This window comes from Ictalurus punctatus, chromosome 18, assembly GCF_001660625.3.
Source record: "Ictalurus punctatus breed USDA103 chromosome 18, Coco_2.0, whole genome shotgun sequence".
Lineage (NCBI taxonomy): Eukaryota > Metazoa > Chordata > Actinopteri > Siluriformes > Ictaluridae > Ictalurus > Ictalurus punctatus.
In genome coordinates, this window is record NC_030433.2 from 13,195,075 (window position 1) to 13,213,517 (window position 18,443).

Below are 18,443 nucleotides of genomic sequence, written 5' to 3' on the forward strand. Positions count from 1 at the left end.
ATGGCCACACAAAATATTGACACTTTGGGCCCAATTTGTACATTTTCACTTACGGGTGTACTCACTTTTGTTGCTAGCGGTTTAGACATTAATGGCTGTGTGTTGAGTTATTTTGAGGGGGCAGCAAATTTACACTGTTATACAAGCTGTACACTCACTACTTTACATTGTAGCAAAGTGTCATTTCTTCAGTGTTGTCACATGAAAAGATATAATCAAATATTTACAAAAATGTGAGTGGTGTACTCACTTTTGAGAGATACTGTATTATTGGCTGGAATACTTGCATAAACAAGACACTATCAACCAGTAAAGACTGTTATAATTGTCAGGTCTTTAATTACTGATAATAATACGGGTAATCTAAACAGCAAGCTAGTCTAGAGAACCTGTTTTTTTAATTATAGTATGCACATTGTGTAAGACCCCCCCATCATATCAGCACAAAAGGTACTTTTTCTTTATATAAAAAAAGGGGTCATCAATAAAACAGAGTAGATATAGATTAACCCAGTGGCTTTCAGCGCCAATATTTTTGTTCTTAAGAGTGAAAAACAGAAACCAGGACACTACTAAATCCACGTTTTACACTTCACACAACACCCACTGACATACATGCAAATGAAACTTTATAGCCGTAATCACGCATTCAGAGGGTGATTGATTTTCCACTGATTGGCTTTCATACAGGTCGGTACACAAAAACACCTCCGCCTCCGAGAGGATCCTGTAGCCGTATATACACACACACACGACACCAAGAAGTCTTTGCGATTCAGTAACACCTTAAATTGTCATTAACAACATACTGCACGGAGGAAATTTTCTTTACTTTTGGTTTTATATGTGTATAATAAGTCTTTTGAAGGTGCAGTATATGAGAACAGTCTAAGAGGATTACTCTGTGTTCTAGAGGTGCAGGAAAAATATATAAAATGATACCAGAGGGCTTTAACACACCCATCATTCATAATATTTGCTCATAGGTTTGCTTACAAAGGAATGAGGAAATGATTTGCGTTACAGTTCAGCAGTGTTACTGGCTTTCCCCTGTAAGAATAAAAGGAGGCAGAAAATGAACAAGATGGTTCAAAAATTAATTTAAACTACCTCATCGTAACATACTCTATGAAAAGCACAGAGTTCCTGTCTTTCAAAACCCGCTGAAGAACCCGAAAGTAGATTTCTGGATGTTGCATTGTCATGTAGGGGATAACACCCTTGGAGCTTGCTGTTGCAGGAAATCAAACAGTCCAACACGAGTCAGCGCCACAGTTAGCACCTGAAGTTTTCCTATAACAGCACATCATTGAGAATAAGAAACGAATAAACAAAGTATAACTTCTTGCGGATTCGATAACAGAGATAACATGGCAAAAGATATAGCTAATGTTATAATACAACTAAAGAAATCTCTAACCTAAACACGCTTTTTTTTCCTACCCAAACTCTGGGTTGAGTCTTTTGGGTTATTTAATTGGGTTATTTTCTCAATCTTGTGTAGTTTTGGGGTAGTTTTGTGTAACCCAACTGCTGGGTTAGTGGCTGGGTCATTTTCACTGACAGTGAATCAGTGCACCCCTCAACCACCCCGACACCTCAGCCCAGCTCCTTGGATCAAATCAACCCAGCGTGGACCGCTTGAATTTGCCTATTAGCGGTTTTCACACCGACAGACTATTAGATTTATTTGGAGAATCAAGGTTCGTACCAATATATTTATCCATAAAACCATTACTGTACACTAGAAAAAGCAAAAATGTGCGATAACGGGCCAGCTTACGTGACATCAATCTGACCCATTTCCAAATTTATGATGTCTGAAATACTAGTTAATCTCTTTCTCTTTGAAATTTTCTGACTTTTCCTGAACTTATATGCAAATATTTCTTCTTATGGCTGGTCTTGGACAGGCCGTAATAAAGGTTTACTGTTTTAAGCTGTTCTTTGTTATTTTTTGGTGTGTATTTAAACGGTGGAAGTCATTTTAGGTTTTTTAGAGTGTAACTAACTTACATAGGTATTCATGTACTGAATTAAAAGTTACGCTAGCCAGCGAAGCTAGTTAGTTAACGTTAGATAACTATACCTCGACTCAATTAACGTTAGTATCTAGCGTGGTTGGGTAAAGTGGTCTTTTTATGCTGAAAACTGCTGGTCAAAGCGTTTTTGTTTTTTAAAATTAAATTGATTCATTAATTAATTAAAGCTGGGATTATTATGCAAAATAATCTGAAGCTACTTGTTCATTTCAAAAAAGGTCAATTAAAGATGATAGATATTTTAATGGGTGCACATATATTTTCATTAAATCTCAAACATGCTCCCTGATGAAGTGAAGTTTTTTTTTTTTTTTTTTTTTTAAACATACAGCTTTCCTTCACAAATATGGTATGGATAATGGTCAAAAAACAAGGGTAAATAAATAAATAAATAAATAAATAAAAATAAAACACAATAACTTAAAACTACAGCCCCCCCTTACCCCCCCCCCCCCCCCCCCCCCCCCGGCACCAACAACTACCACCACCACCCCAGAACCCAAACTGCACCCAAGCCCTCTGAAAACCTAGGGAAAGCCCTGGAAAAGGGCTTTGGCTGAAAGCAACTTTTGATGATGTCACATGATGCATCTTGGCATAAATCTGCAGCAATTTTGAAAATATCGCAAGCTCCTCCCAATATTGCAGAATTTGCATTCATTTCTGTGATCGCCAAAATCTTGGACTGACTGGTAATACAGCTATAAACAGTCGTTCCCTCACCAGCCTCTTTCCTTCCACTCGACCTTGAAGTCAAGACCAAAAATAACGCAGCTTGTCTTGTTACCAGGAAACTGACAACAAAATCCTCCGTCCTAAAAACTGAAACTGTAAAGGTGAAAATTGGAAAAAGGCCAGGTCATATTTTGACCTGGCTGTTTTTTTGGCTCTTCATCCCATTCTGCGTAAACGGAGACAGTTGCACGCGGAAATTCCAGAAGATCAGCGGTTTCTTAAATACTCAAACCAGCCCGTCTGGTACTACCAACCAAAGTCGTGGGCGAGTGTATAATATCTGCGCAATAGCTGACTCTGCTCAGCAAAAGATTTATTTTCCTTCCCGTGCATCGTTTTTGCTTGTTTGATGGTGACGAATCATCACAGAACATTAATCTGCACCTAATTGGTACTTTGCATAATAAGAATAAACCCTGAGATCAACCTGACCACACTCCCTCCCTTTATGTCTTTAAGGTCATATCCTGATACAACCCCAAGAGCATTTTCAAAGAACCAATGGAATGGCAAGATGAAAAGGAGCGAGCAATGCTGCGGTTCGGCAACATCTGCTGTGGTTCCCTGACATCTGTGCAAATCAGTGCACAGCCATTTACTCTGGGCCACACCCATTCGGCAAACAGAAAGGCAAGCACTTCTGCCAAAGATTAACCTGCTGGAATTATCTTCAAGCTACACAAGATATATGAGCACCACCACCACAAACACACAAATAACACTGCTGATGCTACAGCCTTAAGAACTACAGTGAAAAAATAAAGCTAACTCACTGCAGAATTAAAAGTTAACGCCCACACGTTGCAAAGGTTTTTAATGAGCTACAGATGAACTAGCTCTACCTGTACTCGTTGAAAAACCAGTTCGCGCCAAGGTCTCAGCTTCCTTTTCTTCACACACATCACTAAGGAGAACAACACATGGGATCCACCCACTGCCTCCAGCAGCTCCCTCACACCTAACCAGATTTAATACGCAATCTGCGCTACAGCTTTAGAATATAAGGTCCACTAATCTCTATAGACACAAACCAGAGTATTATGGTGTTCTCAGAGTAGACCGAAACATTCGCAGAGCTTCCGGATAAGCCGTCTGTGGGTGGTTCGAGAAATCTTGGCATTAGCGTGAGCCAAAAAAGAAATAAAAACAAGGATTTCGTTTTGGTCAAACGATTGTAATGTTTAACCATGACATCACGGGTTCGCCGGGTTGTTTGTAAAAGCTATAAGCGAGGAAACATGCTATTTTTATCCGCATTGTGCAGCGTTAATATGCACCCTGAGCACCAGTGCTGAATTTCCACGTCTGCAGAGAAGTGAAAAACGATGACAGAATTACATTTAAGAAATAAATGCAGCATTTTGCTTTATGGATGGGCAGGGTTTAAAAAAAAAAAAAACTAAACTAACCAAAAAAAAAAAAAAAAAACCCTGCACTTTCCTGAACGGAGGCTGATTCAGACATGATCACACACATTAAATAAGTAAGATTTTTAAGATCGTGGTTATTGTCAGAGCCGTACACGTTGAATAAAAGGACACTCGCTTGTACAGCATTGCTTTTTCTTTTTTGTAAAACCCCATGAAATCAAAATTCATGTTTTGTGGGTTTTAGTATGAGCATGGTTAGCTGTAAGGTTATCTATAAGCCACTCATGTGTTATCCTCCCGACTTTCTCTGGAGATTACGTCAATACATCAAATAATTCTGCGTGTTTCAAGGCACATCACAGAGACTTTAATGGCTAATAGGGTCAAAGGGATTAGGAAAAGACTTTGTAAACATAGACTCAGGCAGTATAGACAAATAAATTTAACCAGCTTTTTTGGACAGCCTGTAGTTCGATGATCAGTCAGGCCCGGTCCACACGTATACGGATAGTACGTATATGGAATTAAGTTTGGGCCAAAATATACAATGAGAAAGAACACCACTTTGAAACTGAAAACAGTGAACTCAGAGGCAAAAATTTAACGCGGGCTTCAAATAAACAGCATTCTTTGTTAACAGTTTTCTATGCCTCGATTTTGCTAATCATGGTTTATCAGTGCGCTGCCACAGTTTTCGTTCTGCAAGTTTACGTTCGCCATTCTGGCACAACCTTTCGTTGGTTGGTTCGTCGGGCTTAATAGCGATTTACTCTCATTGGCTAGTGAGATTTGTATCGACAGCTCCATGACCCAGAAGTAGAGATTTCAGTGCCGCGAATTTGGAGAACGCGACTCGATCCGAATCTCACTAGCCACTGAGTGTAAATCACTGTTAAGCCCCGGCAACAAAAGAGATTTGTGCCAGACTTAGAGATGATTAGAAAAAAGGAAGCTTAGAAAACTGTTAAAGAATGCTGCTTATGTGAAGACTGTGTTAAATGTAAAAATTCCATCAAGTCGCTTCAAATTTGCATAAAGTTATACTTTTCTCAAATTTTGTGTGTTGCTGGATACGCCCACACGGTAGCGGTCGCTAATGCTGCCAGCTCTCACGGAAAACGAATGGTCTCCGGACGCTTTGTCGCTGTGAATCGGTGTGTGTGTGTGAGAATGTACCTTTAAACTGTCCAACACAACAGCTACAGCGATAGTTCAAGTCACCCTGATACCATCACCAATCATCTCAATCTTTTTATGTGCAGTACTGCTCCTGAATCAAACACTCCAGCAATACAAACGAAGATTTTGGACAAGTTCCAAAGTGCACCCATAAACCGTAGTTCCACCTCATCGTCAGTCCACGTACATAAATCCATGGCCATGTTGGTGTTTTTCTGCATTTCCACTTACCGCTCAATATGCATGGGCTTAACGTTATTATTGATGCATTTGTCGCAAGAGTTTTCACTGCACAAAACTGCTCATGTGAGCGTTTCTGTGTAGATTTCTAAAATGCTGGTCATGTACACGCAGAGGTATAAAACACTGTCAAAAACGTTGAACATGTGGACAAAGCCTCAGTCCTGAACAAACAACCGTTAGAGGAAGAAAAACCGAACGGCAGGGTTGCTATGATCTAAAGTGATGAATTCTCAGCGTCTCTCTTAGAACTTTCCTGTTGCCATAGCGATCCACTTCTCAAAACAGGCCTCGCTCGCAAACCCCCCCCCGCCCCCCCCTTCCAGCATTACGGCCGCCTCTCGTCTCAAGCTCCGCTTTTTCCAAACACACCTCAGTAGCTCTCAATGACATATGACTTTACACACATGCAGGCACAAACAACTCGGTTTGTACACACAAGATTGTCGGTGTGGCGCTGCCTCACCCCCGCAACTTGGTTGAAAAGAAACCGCATGTAACACATGCAGCTTGTCTTCTTAGTCACCAAGAAAAATCGGAACTGACCTGAATCGTGACACGGACGAGCGGTTTTAAGATCACCAAAACACTACCGCAGATGTCTGGTACTCGTTTGAAAACTAAGCGCTAGCAGGTCCGTAACGAACATGTTCGGAAGGGGCGTAACAAAAAAACGAGGCGCCTAGAGAGGTGGAGATCATCGAAAGCAAACACACGGGTTCAGTAGCATAAGCAAGCGAGGGTAAATAAAAGAGATGTGTGAGCCAGCTTGTCGATTACTAGGGTATTAATATCACACCACGGCTATTTCCAGAGCAGGGCAGTAGCAGTTGAACGCAAATAGAGAGCAGCTGAACCCTCCCATCGTCTCCTCCCCTTGTCCCCATCACCGAACACCACGTTTCTGTTCTTCAGGAGCAGAACGCAAGACACAGGGGTTTTTTTGTTTGTTTTAAAACACACCTTTACTCGACTGTCTGTTTTTATGCACTGCTAAACAAAAATATCACGTCAATAAGCAGATGGCCCATCGGCTTTCTTGACGTTTGGCAGTGCTAAGTTTTTAACTTGACCCTGCACGTGGACATGTGTTTGAAAGTGCGGTGGTTCGTTTCAGCAAATTATAGGAAAGCTGTTGAGTACAAAAAAACCCGCAAATTTAAATAATTCTTAAAATGATATCTTGATGCCTGTAAGATCATCAGTACTGAAATCTGTTGTGTTGATGGAAATCTATTACCTTTAAATTCTACTACTTACTTAGAATTGAGATGTTTGCAATTCTGTAATTTGTTTATGGGTTTGTTTATTGGGTTTACATTTTCCAAAGTAAACCATAAACATAGAAAATTCTTACCCTAAAAGCCTAGAAATTCACAATCTAAAACCCAAGTCTAGAAAAAGATCACATAAGAATAGAAAATTTCCAATCTAAAACGTGCACCCAGAAAATTCCTGATGTAAAACTTGGGTCTAGAAATTTCCCAATCTAAAACATCCTCTAAAACTTAAAAGCTTAGAAAAAGTACCAATCTAATGCCTAAGAATTGAAAAATCCCCAATCATAAAAAAAAAATCCTAAATTTTAAACTTAAGCCTAGAAAATGCCCAATCTCAACTTGAGCATAGAAACATTGCAATCTAAACCAGCAGCACAGACTGTATAAAAGATATCGCTTAAACTGTACGAAAGCAAGCTGGCAAAAACACTCATCATTCTGACTAAACTCCCATGCGATAAAGCCAGTGCTCAATGTAAGAGCACCCGCTCTGCGAATGGACAACTGCAAACACACTGGAATTGCATTGTTTAACATTATCTCTGCAACTACTTGAATCTTGACAAGTCATGAACCAGACAAGGATCAGCCAGACTTCAGCCGTAAACATCAGTCAAGCTACATAAGTGAGAAACTCGCTGAAATGTTGCTACATGCCCAATCAGCTGGCCTGGCTTTCAAAGTTGGGAATTTCCCTTTCCAACTTGTGTAGATTTCCAAGGATTCTCAAATGCAGCTATGGATTTAAACTGACTTGCTGTATAGCACAAAACTTGTCCAGTCGCTGTGGTTTAAAACAAGACGGGCTGAAACTCTCTGCACTTCAGGCAACGTGAAAACCTCCGGTTACAAAACACGAGTATTTCCTCTACACTTTTAGACAGTTTACAAAAACAGAATGTTCCTGTTTATTCATTTACATATACTACTTTATGGAAGAAAAAACAAGCACTTCAACACTGCTATGATTATAAATAATTCATTCTTTTTTTAAGCCCTTGCTTTGATGTATGTTTCAAATTTAGTAAGTTACTTTTGGTCACATAACTGGAATGCAGAAGTACATACTGGTTTGGTGGTGGTTACGTGGTTAATATAAAGGCTGGTCAAATACAATCTGCTTCCTTGTTCATTCCAACACTTCCTCATCTATTAAGAGTCATAGTAAATTTTAATTACTCTACGCCATGTCCCAAAAGACATGTCCCAAAAGTGTTAGGTCAGAAAAATCCACCAGAAAGACATATGCTTATATTTGGGCCAGCAGGCTCATCAACTTAGACTCATCTACTCATCTGTAGGACAAAATAACTAATTTTAATAAACAGATTCGAACTTATATTTTACATTGTAGAAAAGATGTTTCAATGGGTGCAGATGTCATGTTTCAAATATGGCTATGGATGTTCTTCCTTGCTACGGCTAAAGACTGCACTTGCCAAAAACAGACTGCGCTCCAGTCTCAGCTGTTGAACAGTCGACAACTTTACTTGGATATGATGAACATAAAGTTAAAACTCAAATCAGAAACGACTCTGATGCTCGTACTCGAGTTGCTTTCAACACGATTAGCACTGTTTGACTCTATACTATACATACAGCTATAGATGAGAAATGATTTATAAATCACACTATCCAGTGTCAACCAGATGAGGACGGGTTCCTCTCAAGGTTTCTTCCTTACGTTGTCTCAGCATGTTTTTCCTTGCCAGTATCACCTCTAGCTCGCTCATTAGGGATAAAGTTCAATTTTATTTCCGGACTCTTGTAAAGCTGTTTTGTGACAATGTCCATTGTTAAAAGCACTAATAATTGAAGGTTTTAAATAAGCAATCCTGAAAGACAAACATTTTTTAACACTTTTTTCCCCCCAAGCCTTGGTTTAATAAAATACCAAGTCAAATTGTACACACACAAACATGCTAATTTGTGAAAATACAGTCATCTAAAAAGCTAACCAAACTCAAGCACAGAAAGTGACACGTTCACATCTTCAGGCACTTAAACATTGAACACTTAGGCTGCAAATTGACTTTTTGGGACTTTGCTTATAGAATTTAGTTTGAACAAATGATAGTTCACCTTTTAACACACTGCAAAAGTGTAGTAATAAACCTAAAGCGTTAATTAGCTCTCAAGACGCACAACACAGTAGCTCGATATCGCCAAGCGCTAGCCAAGTGTTGAGACATTTTAAAGCCTTCACGCCAAAAAAAGTTTGAATATAAAGTTTATCATATGAACACAACTAGAATTATTTGTGTTCATTAATAGTTCAAATTGTCGTCAAGCATTTAAGCGGTTAGGCATAGAGACGGTCTAAAAATAAAACAGCCACCTCATTAGGCAGGTTCATGCTAATATCTTAAAAATGCACCAAAACAAGGTGTTTATATTCGGATTATTTTTTTCTGTACAAACACTAAAATATCTTCTTTCCTTTTCACCATTGTACATTACAGCATTGTACATTGTAGAAAAGCTGTTTCACTAGGTCCTGCACCTTTGGAAGTGAAAACCGTGCTAGAGAATCGGTCGTGTTTTGTACAAAAAAATTCTAAAAACTTGTATAAAAACATATGGATTTTTTCAAACCCTGGCTTAATAAAATACCAAGTTAACTTTACAGAAAAACACAGTGGATAATTTGTCAGTACGGCTGTGTTATGATACAGTCATGATCCAACTCAAGCACCAGAAATTGATACTCACATACTCAGACACTTTAATATTAAATACTTAAGCTGCAAATGGAAAGTCTGTCTTTTTGCGACTTTGGTGATGGAATTTAGGTTAAATAAATAAAAGATTATTAAACTTGTTATAACAGGCTGTGAAGTTGTGAAGTGTGGGGGGTCTATTTAAAGTGTTAACTAGCTATCCCTGTGTTATGATACAGTCATACACAATCAAACCCGAGCACAGAACGTGATACTCTCTCAAGCTGGCTTCAGAAATATTTTACATTGGGAGATTATATTGAGAGAAATTACGTTGAACAAATTTTATTAAGCTTGTTATAAACAGGCTGTAAACGTGTAGACGGGGACTTGAAGTGTTAACTAGCTCTCAATAAAAGGCTGAACTCGTGTAAGACTGCGTTGAGTAGCTAGTAAGCGTTAGGAGACACATTTATACACCTGCAATGTTCACGAATGTAAATGTCACTGGAATTATTTGTTATTTAGTTAGTCAATACTGACTGTTCTCGTCGAGTATTTAAACAGAGAGCCCTAACTCGTCAAGCGGATAAACAGATAAATAGATACGCGCTAGTTCGTCACTCACATGCTAGCTACTTTGTATTAGCTAGTCATGAAAAGCAGACCAGGAAGTAAGCAAAGCAAACTTCTTTTTCCTCTCCGTCAGAACAACGTTATGGCATTCTTACCTGGTTAGATGAATGCTCGATGACTGATAGCATTGGAGTCCGCGTTGTCATTTCAATCTTCGAGTTGTTTACGAGTTCAGGGCTCTTAAAAACTCAATCGAAAGTGACATCGGTGTTGTTTTCTGTCCGAAGTCCACTGCCAGATTAGCTAACTTTCAGTCCGCTAGCGAGCTTGCACAGCAAGGCTGGAGATCCGGAGACTAGTCAAGTCATAGTTAGTTGGTTTGCCCTGTTCGTGAAGTTCCTTTCCCCCCCTTTGAAATCAGGATGAATAAATCAGACTCCTTTCTTCTCTGCGCCGTTTGCTAACTAGTTAGCTAGCCAGTACACCGTAACAAACAACTGCAGCAGGCTAACCAAGCGTTCAACCTAGTTAGCAAGCCTGCTAATGTTGTTTTCTTTCTCTCAGGAGTACCGTGAAATACAAATGGAGTCAGTACTCTAATTCGGGTATCTAACTGATAGATAACTAAATCAAATGAAAGAGCTTAATAAGTTCAATTTTTTAAAAATCTAACTTTAAAGACTGAAACTCGGTTTCAGATTAGGCCAGAAAATCCAGTAGATCCCTGTTCCGATGAAATACAGGAATATGAAGCTGTTGTAGATGGTGGATCATGTGGACGTGGATAATCTGAATTTCAGATCAAGGAGTAGTCAGTCGCGAAGAACAAACCTGTAGAAAAAAAGTTTTAGGGTAAGTCAGCCCGCTAAGTAGGTAGCTAACAGGCTAGCTGGTGATGCCGCCTGGTCTTAACCGATTAGCTGATGCTCACGTCCGCGATATTCGGAGAAAAAGATCCGTAAAGCTAGACAATGTTCTCATTCTACATGGGAGAATGTTTGCTTCCCTCGAGGATTGATTCCTGACAGCCAGGTAATTAGGATTCAGTTCAGTTTGGCTAGTAATCACCGAGCGAAAGCGTCACACCGATGCCTTGATTGGCATTGCAGCTCAGACTGCGTTGCCTGAAATTCATATTACATTCACCAGTTGCTAACCAACAACATTAGCTAAAGCGCGCGCTGATGTTAGGATTCGCGCCGACCAGTTTCAATAGTTTCTCGATCGACGAGTACACCGAAATCGTAGCTTTCTACACGTTATAAATCGCGAGAATGCTGAAGGGAGTTAGAGTACTGGGCGGCCACTGCGGCGCCCGGACCCAGTTCCTCTGTTTGCCTTCAACACAGCAGCCTGAATCCCAGTCGACTCTTCCACTTCCGCCCGCAGGTGGTGCTACAATATAAAAGCTCCTCCAGCTCTACTCTCAGGGGTGGAACCATGTGACGAAGGCAACCAGTTCCATGAATCGAGGCTAAATACGTACATAGATTATAATTGAATATAAATCGATTCGAATTGATCACAAAACATATATTTTAATGTCTATAGAGTAGGACTGTCAAGATACCATAAACATATCTTACGATACTATACTAGCTGTAGTTATTATCATGGTATCACACAATATTGTGTTAATTCGTCGTTCAAATCTACAAAATAAACCAAATCTACAGAAATACATAGATAATAAATAGATAGGATTTTTTCCTCTGAATACGTTATTAATGAGATTGAATAACTGGCCCTTGGAAAAACAAGAACAATCATACAGTTGGCAAGCAACTGATTCAGTGTGCTACATATTTCATCTATCGTTCTCTAGAGCAATGAAATCATGCAAATGGAAACTGTCCTCAGAGCACTAAGAATGAACACATCATTAGAAATAAGCTGAATTTGGAAATGAACTCTGAAAAAAAATCATAAAATTGGGAACGTTAGCTCATGTACTACCAAACACAGGTAATTTTAGTTTTTACACACAGAGCTTAGCATAACATTCGCTCAGTTACTATCAAAAACAGCTAATTTTAGTATTTACACACAGTGGTTAGCATAACGTTAACTCACTTATGATCAAACACAGCTAATTTTAGTATTTACACACAGAGGTTAACATAACATTAGCTCAGTTACTATCAAACACAGCTGATTGTAGTATTTACACACAGCAGTTAGCATAAGGTTAGCTCAATTACTATCAAACACAGCTAATTTTAGTATTTACACACAACGGTTAGCATAACATTAGTTCAGTTACTATCAAAGACAGCTAACTTTAGTATTTAGTTACTAAACTTTGTGTATTCTGTAAAAGCAGTGAGATTTGCTGTTTTAGTGAAAATAGTATTAACTGCAGCACATACAACACTACTGTATAGACGATACTACAATTTTTAAAAATACAGTGGCATCGGCGGTATTTTGACACTTTAGTGTCGTGATACTACCATAGCGCCGGTATACCGTGCAACCCCACATTAGAGACTGCTCAGACACAACAACTGCACACAGCTACTATTTATTTGACTACGTTTTGCACTCTTTTTCACATACTGTGACTGCACCTATTCCAGTGTTTACAGTTCTGCACTTTGCTCCCATAATATTTAGCACATATACCACACATACCAATATATTCTACATATGTTGTATATGTATAGTATTTGTAAATAATCTCTTTGCTCCCCTTTCTTCTCTCCTCCTCCCTTTTATATGCAGATGTATATATTTTTTTGTATTGCACAACTGTAGAGTACCTGAGCCTCACGACAAGCATTTAGTATGGTAAATATTCTGAATTTAACCAAGAACCGTGTCTGTATTTTAACTGATCTAAAGCAAATACTGCTATTAAACTAATTTAAGAGTAGAGAAAGGGGAACTTTACACTGATCACAGTGTGTGCAGCCATGCAGAATTGATGTCACTCTGTAAATGAGGAAGGAACTGGTGGTTGAGAAGAGTACCCCAAGTTGATGAGTTGAAATTGCAAGTTGAGGGGCATTTTGGATTATTTTAAAAATGCTTGTAGGCAGTGAATTACAGATTGCAACTTCACCTCAACGCAGCATTAAAATAGTCACTGTGTCGTCATCATTCGTGAATTTACAGTAGGCCTATCCCAGTTTCCGAACAAGGCTTACCACATATCGATCAGAGGCTAATAAATTGCATCATATTGTAACGTATCATAACGTAGCATATTCAGTGGTATCAAAAAATATATAATTGTTGCTTATTAATTGAAATTGTATCGTATCTATCATACAAGATTCATCGAAATTGTCAAGTATCAAATAATTTCCTTAAGATTCAAAATTGTATCATATCATGTGGAAGTCTGAGATTTACATAAATACTGTATAGACAGTACACTATATGGCCAAATGTGCTTTTGGAACATCCCATTCCAGATTTAGTCTTTGCTGTTATAATAATCTCCACTCTTCTAGGAAGGCGCTCCATTGGATTTTGGAGAGTGGTTGTGGGGATTTGTCCATTCAGCCACAAGAGCATTGTTGAGATCTGGCACTGATAGAGAGCGAGGACTCCTGGGGTGCAATGGAAATTCGAGTTCATCCTGAAAGTGTTCAGTGGGGTTGAGGTTAGGGCTCTGTACAAGACACTCGAGTTCTTCCACTCCAACCTTGGCAAACCATGTCTTCATGGACCTCACTTTTTGCACAGGGGCAGTGTTATTCCAGAACATGTTTGGGCCGCTTAGTTCCAGTGAAGGGAAATCTTAATGCTACAGCAGACAAAGCCATCCTATACAACTGTGCTTCCAATGTTTTTGGCAAAAATTTGAAGAAGGCCAACATATGAGTGTGACGGTCAGGTGTCCACATAGTTTTGGCCATATAGTGTGCAAGTGGCAGCCTGAGAAAACCCTTCACATAGTGAAATTCTGCCATTTTTTACTATATAGTCCTGGAAACAGCAGGCTTTCCTGAACAAATTTATCTCAATCACTCGTAAAATTATCGCGTCACAAAGTCTAGTTACCCCCAAAAGTAAAAAGGGAGAAAATCACATTTAAAGACGTAACTCTACATTTCTAACTTAATCTACTAATGGCAAAAGAACATTACCTACCAAACTGTATTTAAGGAATAACACACATCAGACTCTGATGTTATGGAAAAATATAATCCACACCAGGGTAGTGTGAAACAGCCTGACTTTGAAAACTTACTGACTGTTACATATTACTGACACTCGGGACTCCATTCATAAATGTTACATAAATGTCTTATAACAGAAAAATTCACCATAACAATGATATTTATAGTGGTGTTTGAAAGTTTGTGAACCCTTTAGAATTTTCTATAAGTCTGCATAAATATGACCTAAAACATTATCAGTTTTTGTCTAAAATTAGACAAAGAGAACCCACTTAAACAAATGAGACAAAAATATTATAATTGGTCATTTTATTTATTGAGGAAAATGATCCAATATTACATATCTGTGAGTGGCAAATGTATGTGAACCACTAGGATTAGCAGCCAATTTGAAGGTGAAATTAAAGTCAGGTGCTTTCAATCAATGGGATGACAATCAGGTGTGAGTGAGCACCCTATTTGTTTTTAATATACAGGGATCTATCAAAGTCTGATCTTCACAACACATGTTTGTGGAAGTGTATCTTGGCACGAACAAAGGAGATTTCTGAGGATTTCAGAAAAAGAGCTGTTGTTGCTCATCAAGCTGGAAAACATTACAAAACCATCTTTAAAAAGTTTGGACTCAACCAAGCCACAGTCAAATTGTGTCCAAATGAAAGAAATTCAAAACCATTATTACCCTCTTCAGGAGTGGTCAACCATTCCAAGAGCAAAACGTGTAATAGTCACGTAATGAGGTCAAAAAGAAACCCAGGGTAACGTCTAGGCATCTAAAGGCCTCTCTAACATTGGCTAATGTTAATATTCATGAGTCCACCATCAGGAGAACACTGAACAACAATAGTGTGCATGACAGGGTTGCAAAGAGAAAGCTACTGCTTTCCAAAAAGAACATTGCTGCCTGTTCATAGTTTGCTTAAGATCACATGGACAAGCCAGAAGGCTATTGGAAAATGTTTTGTGAATGGATGAGAGCAAAATAGAGTTTTTTATTTAAATGAGAAGCTTTATGTTTGGAGAAAGGAAAACACTGCATTCCAGCTTAAGACCCCTATCCCATCTGTGAAACATGGTGGTGGTAGTATGATGGTTTAGGTTTGTTTTGCTGCATCTAGGCCAGGACAACTTGCCATCATTAATGGAACAATGAATTTTGAAGTATACCAGTGAATTCTAAAATGAAAATGTCAGGACATCTGTCCATGAATTGAATCTCAAGAAAAAGTGGGGCATGCAGCAAGACAATGAGCCTAAACACACAAGTCATTGTACCAAAGAATGGTAAAAGAAGAATAAAGTTAATGTTTTGGAATGGCCAAGTCAACATCCTGACCAACCTTATTCCAATAGAAATGTTGTGGAAGGACCTGAAACAAGCAGTTCATGGGAGTTCATGGGAAACCCACCAACATCCCAGAGTTTAAGTTGTTCTGTACTGAGGAATGGACTAAAATTCCTCTGAGCTGATGTGCAGGACTGATCAACAGTTACCGCAAATGTTTATTTGCAGTAATTGCTACACAAGGAGGTCACACCAAATAATGAAAGCAAAGGTTCACATTCTTTTGCTACTCACAGATATGTAATATTGGATCATTTTCCTAAATAAATATATGAGCATATATAATATTTTTTGTCATATTTGTTTAATTGGGTTCTCTTTGTCTACTTTTAGGACTTGTGAAAATCTGGTGATGTTTTAGTTCATATTTATGCAGAAATATAGAAAATTCTAAAGGGTTCACAATCTTTCAATTACTACTGTATTACATGTACTGTATTTCTTTGTTAAACAGCAATAGAATTTTAAATCCATTCATTATTAGCCTTAGATTATGTGAGCCATCTGACATACAAATATCTGTGAACAAGTTGTTACTATAGAAACAATAATATACTAGAGCAAGTGCACTGAAATAAACCTAGCACCGATCAGCCATAACATTAAAACCACCTGCCTAATATTGTGTAGGCCCCCCTTGTGCCACCATAACAGCTCCGCCCCATCGAAGCATGGGGTGCTTCTCATTTCTTATTTCCTTTCCTCGATTTCTTTCCTTGCATCTTAGGTTCACCTCCTTGGGACATGAGGGAGGGATGCAAGGATGGGATGCAAAGAGAGAGGATTTGAAGCGTCGAATGGAATATCCTCGTTCTCTCAAGCGTTTCTTCAAAGAGATGTCAATTAATGATGACTGCGCTTCAGGGATCTGCCGTTATGTCGTTGCAGCTTGGTTAATAACAACATTCTTAATAAAGCAAAATGCACTGATAGTATGTGAAATGTCTGGGTTATTCAACAATGAATGAATAAACAATACATAAATTATCGCATCTTTTGTGCAGCTTTGCATATCCAAACACGCAAGGATCAATTAATTACAATACTCATTGTAAGCATATTATTATTTAATTAGATTTCACACAAAATTACATCACATCATCAAAGGACTTTTTGTTTGAGATTGTGGAAGATGTAAAGGAAGAGGGGAATTTAAACGTGCGTCAAGGTTTTTGACAAGAAACACTTCTGCATGGGATACACCTGTGTATCCTTGCTCCTAGCTCCTCTGGATGGTTTCTCACTCCTCGTTCCTCGCCTCCTTGCGGTGCAATTAGAGAATTGATACGTCCTTCAAGATGGAGAACGGAGGAGCAAGGAAACGAGGAAGCATCAATTTAAGTATTCAGAAGCACCCATGGGCTCCGCAAGACTTCTGAAGGTGAGCTGTGGTATTAGGTAGCACGACATGAGGAGCGGATCCTTGTCCTTTAAGTTGTGAGGTGGGGCCTCCATGGATCGGACTTGTTTGTTCAGCACATCCTAATGATGCTTGATCGGATTGAGACCTGGGGAATTTATAAAGAATTTATAAATAGTTCTCAATGAGATATGTGTAATCACTTTGATTAGCAGCATAATCCACATCAGTCTCTGCCTCGTCACCTGAGTAAAAAAAATGCATTGACGCATTTATATGTTAATGAATTCTTGCCCACTGTGATCTTTGCAGGCATACAGGGAAAGTAAAGTTGGAAAGTAAACTAAATAAATACTTTTCCAACATAGTTTTGGTAAAACAATAGACAATTATATTTTACTCAAAGTAGAAATGTCAAAGAATATTTTTGGCAGAAAATGAATTTTTCTATTGGGTGTCACCCAGAAGAGGACAGGTTCCCTTTTGAGTCTGGTTCCTCACAGGATGTATTTCTCATATGGTCTCAAGGAGTTTTTTTCTTGCCATTGTCACATCTGGCTTGCTCATTAAGAATCCAAATCTACATCTATACATCCGGCTTTGTATAAAGCTGCTTTGTGATAATGTCTGTTGTTAAAGCGTTATAGCTCTTCCTGCCATGGAAAGAAACGTTGCAGTCATTCCAAGGACCTCCAACATAGATTATCTAAATAAATGATTCCACGCATAGCCAAACCCATTATCTTTACCTTTTAATTTAACCTATTTAACTATGCCTAGGCCAAAGATATAATAGACTAATCCAAAATCTACAAGCATGTGCTGTTTTGGCTCAGGTGAAGATCAAAACATTTGGGGACATTGCAGTGCCTACCTCGTCCCCAGACACTCCATCACCATCCCCACAATCTCCAACACCATCCACACCCTTTCCTCATTTCTTCTGTATTACCGCTGTCCCTTCCTAATGGTAAATGGTAATGATAAATGGTCTGCACTTATATAATGCTTTTTTAACCTTAGCGGTTCTACAAAGCTTTACACTGGTTCTCATTCACCCATTCACACACACACACACACACACAAACACACACACCAATGGAGCATAGCAGAGCTACCATGCAAGGTGCTAGCTGGCCATTGGGAGTCTTGCTGAACACTTCCCAAGGACACTTCGACATGTGGAGTCATCAAACCTCCAACCCTAGGATTAGTGGACAACCCGCTCTACCACCTGAGCTGCCCATATAGGGTCCTAATGGCTGTCTCTTGTGGAAAATCCTGTGAAAAGTGAGTGAATGAGGGAGTGAGGGAATGAGTGAGGTACAAGTCAGCTACAACAAGTTTCCAAACGAGTTTCCTCGCTATTTAATTCCATTTTTACTACCCTGTGATTACCAATGTCTAATTGATTATTTGACCTATTTCCTTATCCTCATTAATATAAGTGTCTGTGGCTTTGGTCTCACAACATACAAAAATAAGTTGTTATGACTCAAGCAAATCATCTTGTTTATTAGTGAATC

At 38.9% G+C, this 18,443-nt stretch overlaps 1 protein-coding gene across 15 annotated transcripts in view; it reads right to left on the reverse strand.

Annotated features, from left to right (window-relative positions):
• Positions 1-11,468, reverse strand: part of mark2a (MAP/microtubule affinity-regulating kinase 2a) — a 43,516-nt gene extending 32,048 nt beyond the window's left edge. For 9 of the 15 annotated variants that reach the window (XM_017492282.3, XM_053687732.1, XM_017492285.3 and 6 more), the window contains exon 1: positions 10,238-11,465. In XM_017492282.3, the coding sequence (XP_017347771.2) occupies positions 10,238-10,288 (51 nt within the window). In that variant the 5' untranslated portion in view covers positions 10,289-11,465. Of the gene's footprint in view, positions 1-10,237 lie in introns of all 15 variants that reach the window. The other 6 variants (XM_017492286.3, XM_017492291.3, XM_017492290.3 and 3 more) reach the window with 3 other exon arrangements.
• Between the last annotated feature and the right edge of the window lie 6,975 nt (positions 11,469-18,443).